Source organism: Stomoxys calcitrans, chromosome 3 (genome assembly GCF_963082655.1).
Source record: "Stomoxys calcitrans chromosome 3, idStoCalc2.1, whole genome shotgun sequence".
Taxonomy (NCBI): Eukaryota; Metazoa; Arthropoda; class Insecta; order Diptera; family Muscidae; genus Stomoxys; species Stomoxys calcitrans.
In genome coordinates this window covers 112972062-112980626 of record NC_081554.1, presented here as the reverse complement: position 1 = coordinate 112980626, position 8565 = coordinate 112972062, and the positions used below count along the sequence as shown (strand labels likewise).

Here is an 8565-nt window from a genome sequence, read left to right as displayed (position 1 = left end):
CGAAAGCAATTGAAAACTAAAAGTGTGAACATTTTTATTTTAAAATTTAATATATATGAAATATATATTAGCAAAGCGTAAATTCGATATATTACTTAAATAAAACAAAGGATTAATATGAGAATAAATAGTACATCTACAATTAAAGCGTATGAAATAATCATGGAATCATAGATTTTGCAAAAATTGGTACAGATATTTCAGCACACAGTAGAAATTTTGAACATTTTATTCCATCAATTGTGATGAGTTCAGTTCAAAATATCTTTCCATTCCATTTCCATTATTTAACGTTGAACCAAAATGAAGTTCATTTGATATAATTATATTTTAGATCTGCATTAACTAAAAACCAATACAAATGTCTTTAGCGTTATAAGAAGTTCAACTCAATTCGAAAATAGTTCAGTTTAATTCGTCCATTGGAACACTTTTTTTGAGTATAATGCAAGGCATTTGATTTGTGACTTCAGGTTGTATAAAAAGCATTAGAAAATTTTAAAGGCTTATTAATAATACAAATTCTTATTAAAACACAAAATCCGGCGAGTTACGATATCCATCTCTTTTTTCTGTTCAAATAATGTTTTCCTTTTTCGTTTAAGAATATAGTTACAGGAAGAAAATTAATATGCTGCGTTGGTATAACATAAATTTGTTCTTATCGCTACTCAGAATAAATAACCCAAACTTAAAAGGTGAAACGGCCTGAAATTTTGGTAAGCATTAGACATTAAAAAAACCTAAATTTATTTCTTGTTTTTACTAATTAATGTGCTCCAATTTAATATAAAGGGTGATTTTTTTGAGGTTAGGATTTTCATGCATTAGTATTTGACAGATCACGTGGGATTTCAGACATGGTGTCAAAGAGAAAGATGCTCAGTATGCTTTGACATTTCATCATGAATAGACTTACTAACGAGCAACGCTTGCAAATCATTGAATTTTATTACCAAAATCAGTGTTCGGTTCGAAATGTGTTCAAATTTTGACAAATTTTGTTCAGCGATGAGGCTCATTTCTGGTTGAATGGCTACGTAAATAAGCAAAATTGCCGCATTTGGAATGAAGAGCAACCAGAAGCCGTTCGAGAACTGCCCATGCATCCCGAAAAATGCACTGTTTGGTGTGGTTTGTACGCTGGTGGAATCATTGGACCGTATTTTTTCAAAGATGCTGTTGGACGCAACGTTACGGTGAATGAACACATTTCGAACCGAACACTGATTTTGGTAATAAAATTCAATGATTTGCAAGCGTTGCTCGTTAGTAAGTCTATTCATGATGAAATGTCAAAGCATACTGAGCATCTTTCTCTTTGACACCATGTCTGAAATCCCACGTGATCTGTCAAATACTAATGCATGAAAATCCTAACCTCAAAAAAATCACCCTTTATATACATGTATTAAATATATATACATATATATATATATATATATATATATATATATATATATATATATATATATATATATATATATATATATATATATATATATATCTTGCCATCAACCTGATTTACAAAATTATCCTTATTGCCAACACACATAAAGAAATTGGTGCGCGTGTGTGTGTACGTTTCATGGAAGTGTGTACACGTGTGCATGAATATGCGCTAAAGAAGAGAACAACAAAGCCAACATAAAAAATCTCGCATCTTAATACCGTCATTGGTAGAATTATGAAAGTAAAGTCACAAGCCCAACAATAACGATACAACCCTGCGGGGATCGTGGCGCAAATTCCAACTAGGCTGTCAAATTTCTGTACACTGTCATGTTGACATTCTACTTTTTGTTTGCATTTGCATTTTGATGTTTAGTAGGCAAAAAATTGAATGATTTGTGATAACCAACGTGTAAATTATGAAATAAAACATTGAAAGTGCGGAAAAATAAACAAAAGGTAGAAAAACTTAGAAATCGAAACAAACTCTTTGACATTCTAGTGGGATTTGGATGCAACTCCAAAAACGCTAAATTTCATCAACTGGGCTTGTGACTTTACCTTGTATAAATTAGCTGTTCGCGTGAGGCAACCATTGGTGGTTCAGCCAATATGTAAATGTCAATTCATTTCGTTGTTGTGTACCGGCCTTAATGGCTGTTTCAAAAATCTCAATGATAAAATAATACCTTTATGAAAATTTTTTCATAAGTAATGAAGGCATGTCTTACTGAATGAAATCAGCAAGATATTTTGCTTCAAAATCTATTATCTAAAAAAAATAATCATGTACAAATTTCGCTAAAAGCGAATATAGCACCACCCTTAAGGTAGCACAGTTTTAATGGTATATCAAGTTTTTATATAGAAGTCATAGAAATATATCACCTCCAAAATTTCAGGCAAATCGAGTAATAATTGCGTCCTCCAGAGGCTCTGAAATTCAAATAGGAAGATCGGTTTATATGGCAGCTATATCAGATTATGAACCTACTTAGACCATACTTGGCACAGATGTTGGAAGTCATACCAAACGACTCGTGCAAAATATCAGCCCAATTTGATAATAATTGCGCCCTCTAGCTGCTCAAGACGTTATATCGGGAGATCGGTTTATATGGCGGCTATATCAGGTTATGGACTGATTTAGACCATACGTGACGCAGTTGTTGGAAATTGGGTAAGAGCTGCCCCTCCAATTAGACTTCTAATCGGGGGATTTGGCAGTTATATCAGGTTATGAACCGATTTGAACCATACATCGCACAATTGTTGGAAGTTACACCAAAACAATGTTAGCAATATAAAAAGTCAAGTCCCAAGAACCGACCTTGGGACTTGGCTATATCAAAACATGCACCGATTAGGCCCATTTACTATCCGAACCGACCTACATGTATAAGATGTATTTGTGCAAAATTTCAAGCGCCTAATTTTACTCCTTCGACGGTTAGCGTGCTTTCGACAGACAGACGGACATGGCTAGATCGACTTAAAATGTCATGATGATAAAGAATATATGTACTTTGTGGGGTCTTAGGAGAATATTTCGAGGTGTTTACAAACGGAATGATGAAACTAGTATAGCCCCATTCTATGGTGGAGGGTATAATAAAGCTACAGTTAAAATTTGTAGAGTAGTTTCAACTCACCTTTATTTAGTCCAAATACTTAATGTATTGTAGTTGTATAGTCACTTTGCTTTTATTAATTCAGAAACAGAATATAATGTAATGTAGGATTTGCCAGTTTTGTTATAGTTTATTACAATTACAGTTATAAATTGCGGTAAATTAACATGTAAATCGCTTATAACAATATTAGGTGTTTGGTATGAAAGAAATAACAAATTCAAAATTATTTCAAATTTAAGGAGCCAAGAGGGGTATTTGAGTAGAACTGAAAATTGCTATACTTTACGACGCGTATAAATATCATTTTTACACAAGTTTTCAGATATAAATGTTTCAGCTCTATTTAAGTTCAGCATTGCAATATTGTATAAAAATTACAGCATTAAATTAAGAAATTACATGAACATACCTATATATATTTATTTAATTAGACTCGGTTACTTAACTGTTACAGAGTTATACTACGTATGTACATTGGAACGAACGATTGCGAATACCATAAATACATAAATATTTTATACTTTTTATTATAAGTTTAAATTTGTTCTCTACAACTTGTATATTAGCAAACCGTAGAGTAAAAAGTACGAAACGAATTGTTTTCAAATCGGTTTATAGATATAGTTCTATAAGTTCTTGCCGTAAAACCCTAATAGTCTAATGCGTGTCGACACAGGACTTTGAACGTGTTCCAGAATTTCCATCTTAATAGCACATATCGTTGGATAGTTATAATAAAAAGGGATAAAAAGAATACAAGTTTCATAAGTCACTGTTTAACATAACAAAAACAATAGTTAATATATTCTCTTGTATGTATGTATCTGTAAAAACCAAGAGAAAAAATACACAATAGTAGAATTAGGAATGTAAAGTCATTAGCCCTGGTGATGAAATTTTAAAATTTCAGAGTTGCATCCAAATCTCACTAGAACGTCAGGTGGTTTATAGACATTAATGTTTTTACACATTTTGTTAATTTTTCCACATTTTTAATGTTTTCATTTGCAGTTTACCGTTTGTTATGACAAATCTTTTAATCTACGTACATGGAAACTAGAATGACAATTTGACCGTGTACAAAAGTTTGACAGAAGAGTGTGAATTTCTACTCCAAATTCCATAAATTCAAATGTGAAAGTGGTTTTAGAACAAAGCTTTCTTTAACAACTTATAGCATGTTTACATTGAAATTTGTATGATCTGGATCTAACTAAATCCAAAAACAAATCCTGGCCGTTTACATTGAGTTTTTTGGGGATTTAAGTGACATACACAAGCGAATATGCGTATGCATGAAAGTGCATATCACGCACATCCATACACAATTCTTGAAAACAGTTGTATATGTTGCTAATTTTATCGATTATTCAGCAATGAAATCGGTATGATTTGGGATTTATATATAACTCCTGCAAAAATGGGATTTATATTTGTATGGTAAAACTTGCGAAAAACTTAGGATTTACCACTTACATCTCGTAAAGGCTATAAATCCGGATTTAGTGGCCAATGTAAACGCACTTTATCATCTTTAAATGTGTTTTATATTTGTATTTTCATCATTATAACACTGTTTTTTGTATTATGTGAGGAATATTGGATCAAGTAAAACATCGTTTTAAGATTTTAGAAAAAGCCTTAACAAGAATTTGACTTTTAGATTTATTCCAAAATCAAAAGCTGTTCGCATGACCTCACCTTATAAATGCATCCTGGTTGTTGGGCGAGTGGCTTTCTTAGTTCTTCTATTCTTGGGTACAACATTATGATGCGCAATAAAAATGGGCAAAAGAGAGTAATATTTTACACCTACATGAGATATATTCACGCACGTCTTTACACGCCTACACACGTCACATGACGTGCGCAAAAAATCGCTCCTGTTCGATTCAAGAGATAATTTAATGGCCCCCGAAATAATCAGTACTCGCAATAAATGTCACGAACTAAGAACACAAAAATATTTTTTTTTCAAAGAGCGTTAAATTCGATCAGGCCATCCAATATAGGGTTCAATGAGGGTCTCCGCCATTGATCGCATTTGTTTAATTCTTTGGATGATTTCCTTCTTTAGGCAGATACTGCATGGCCATAAATAGAGCTCATAACAACAGACAACCGGATGCACAATGTAGCCATACTCGGAATAAAATTGCGGGCCGTGCTCAAAATGTCCAATCGGAAGATTAATTTTTGAACACAGTAAGAGGTCATATCAACCAAATCGTAAAAGAATTGCGACTTTAGGCGCTCAAGAATTCAAAATGAAGTCAGTCATTGCTTTTTAGGTCTTATCTAGAAGAATTAGCACCAATTTTACTAAATGTTCACCCATAGGTCCCAGTTCCCCTTTAATATGTAAGATAGTCCCTAGTTCGTCTGATCTAGATTTCCCAGGAATATGTCTGTTGCCCGACACCCGGAATAGTCGAACTTTAAATTGTTCAGCCAACTTCGTTGAGGGAACTGAAACAGTCTGCAACTTTGTCTGTAGTTAATACATTACATTTTCGCCACATCTTGCCCCAATGCCTACATAGTCATCCACTCTGGAGCAATCCGTATAGAATTGTCTGCGTATGTTCTATTTCCGTATAGAAACGTCTGTGTATGTTCTATTTCCAACCATATTGTAGTTCTTATCCTTTTTCCGGCGCTATCTGTGTACTTAAAAAAAAAAATACTGCTGAAAATAACAAACACTGTCTGCTGATTGTTTGTTGTTAATTTTGCCGCTATTACTGCAGTAGTTCTGCTATTTCAACAGTAGTTCTGCAGGTTTACTATTGAAAAGTCTTTTGCTTGCTGAAAATATTGCTGCTCAATTTATGATGGGTTTGTTAGAAGAAGACAATCTTATGAGGATGAACTCCTGGCGGTATCAGAAGATGAGGCTAACTCAACAGTGGTGGAAATTCAGGATCCTGACTATGGTCCGGGTTTTTCAGATAAATCTCCACCATTGTTGGGTCGATTTGACGTGGTCCTTATCCAGGTACCATGAGTGTGTGGAGGAATGGTTCGTGGACTAAGAATTCCGGGATTTAAACTACTCAAGGATACGGGGAATGGGAGACACAGAGTCTGTATTCTTGCAAAGAGTAGTCTAAATAATTTTCTTCATCCCTCGTTAATCACTGAAGATTCAGTGGTAGCCAGCATTGAAATAACCAATCCTCATTACTGGCTGGCTTCCCTATATATGGCACACGATTCAGAGACGCCGCCTTCAAACCTCAAGTTGCTGGTTGAAGCCACTTCTGCAGGGAAGAAGAGCCTCATTGTAGGAATGATGCTAATGCACATGTTAACGAAAGGGGTGAGCTGATTATCGAATATATTATAAGTTGCAATCTGGCGATTTGTAATAAAGGGGATAAATCGATCTTTATTACCAGGAGCAGGCAGAAGGTATTAGGTATTACCTTTGTATCGGAAGATATAAGCGCAAAAATATGGGACTGGGGAGTGTTGGATGACCACAGCTTCACTGAACATCGTTGTATTAGTTTCATCCTTGGAGAAAATACTGCAGAAGTGGTCCCTTGGCTAGACAGAAAAAAGTCGGAGCTAAGAAAATATATGGTCGAGCTAAGAAAGGCTCAGAACAAATCCTGGGTTGGAATTCTGCAGCCCGTGGAGAATACATCTGAAGCCTGTAAGTTAAGGAAGATTCTGTCCTCGAAACCAAATACGGTGGGTTATATTCAGAAGGCGGAGAATGTATGGACAATGTTTTGTGAGGAAACACTAGAACTTCTCGTTGATACACATTTCCCGAGAAATTCTCTAACGGACATCGTGGCGCCAGATGAGGTTATCACTGGTATGCATTCGTCGGAGGCTATTAGGGAAATTGTATCTGAACCGAAGATCCTTTGGGCGATAAGAAGTTTAAACTAGTTTAAGTCGCCGGGCCTTGATGTTGTATCACCGGTTGAATTACAAGCTGTTTTTGATAGACTGGTTCCCTGGCTTAGGGAGATATACTCTGCTTGTATCCGAATGTCAAATACAACTGTGGGATGGAGGGACACGACGGTCGTTTTCATCCTGAAAGCAGGAAAACTCTACCACACGAAGGCGAAAGATTTTCGTCCTATTAGTCTGTCATCCTTTATACTGAAGACTCTTGAGAGGTTGGTGCAAACATATCTTTGGGCAAAAATTCCTGGAGATCGCCTGTTGCGGCAGCAGCATGCATATAGTAAAGGCAAATCCACTGAAACAGCCCTTCATGACCTAGTCTGCTAAACAGGGTTTCTCATGCTGGCAAGGAATATACAATGGTACGACAATCATGAAGGAGTTGGAGTTTCTAGGCATCAACTCTACCGTAAGAAAGTTTATTTATAACTTACTTACTAAAAGATGCATTACGGCAGGCTTGGGATCTGTGCATCTAAAAAGATGGGTCAGCAGAAGAACACCTCAAGGTGGTGTACTGTCTCGTCTACTTTGGAATATGAACAATATATTATTGTCTCTGGAAGAAAAAGGTGTAAAAGTGGTCGCGTGTGCTGGTGACAAGGCAAATGCAGTTAGGGGAAAGTTTCCCAGCACTCTTAGAGATATACTTCAGGAAGCTCTACCTGCAACAGCAAAGTGGGCTACCGAAAGTGATCAAGGTTTAAATCCGTGCAAGACAGAAGTAGCTCTTTTCAGCAGGAGATACAAGTTGCCTACAGTGGAACTGTCTCCTTGGGTGGAGAGAATGTTCCATTTGCAGAAAGCGCCAAATACCTGGGTGTATTGCTGGACAGGAAATTGAACTTCAAATCCAACATTTTGGAAAAGGCAAGAAAGGCAACTCTTGCCCTATACACCTGCAAGAGAGCAATTGGCAAAAGTTGGGGGTTTAGACCGTGTGTCATTCTTTGGGTATATACTGCAGTTGTCAGAAAATACATTTTCTTACGGTAGAGTTGATGTCGACGTCGGTTTTACATTATTGAAAGCACCATCAATGTCAAGAAATGCTACCATTATATATTTCTAGACAGCGATAGAACCCTCTACGTAATCGATTAGGTCGTGAAGGGCTGTTTTAGTGGATCTGCCTTTACTATATGCATGCTGCTGCCGCGACAGACGATCTCCAGTGTTTTTTTTGATATGTTTCTATCAACCTCTCAAGAGTCTTCAGCATAAAATATGACAGACTAATAGCACGAAGATTTAGATGTCCCAATCGTGTGGTGCTCTTGTGGCTTTTGCTCTATTGAAGAGTTTTTGTCATCCTTCCTTACACTAACCGGCTCTGGGGTCCACCATGGCGGTCGCTGTTTGCTCCTTGGCTTGGCACTAGAACATGCTGACACTAGCGAGTCATTCGGGGCCTTCGTGATCCGCTTGACCACTATGTCTATAGAAGGGATAGACTTGCAGAATTTGTGCCGAAATTTATCCCAATCCGCCTTTCTTCTGTTTAGCCGAGGGACCACTTCTGCAGTATTTTCTCCAAGGCTTAAACTAA

General features: G+C 36.3%; 1 protein-coding gene across 1 annotated transcript in view; it reads right to left on the bottom strand.

Moving 5' to 3' along the window:
- Nucleotides 1–3178: 3178 nt before the first annotated feature.
- The window catches only part of LOC106092400 (sodium/hydrogen exchanger 9), a 157918-nt gene continuing 152531 nt past the window's right edge, over nucleotides 3179–8565 (bottom strand). Inside the window, exon 14 of the mRNA XM_059366092.1 lies at nucleotides 3179–3790. Within this exon, the coding sequence (XP_059222075.1) occupies nucleotides 3713–3790 (78 nt within the window). The 3' untranslated portion in view covers nucleotides 3179–3712. The remainder of the gene's footprint in view (nucleotides 3791–8565) is intronic.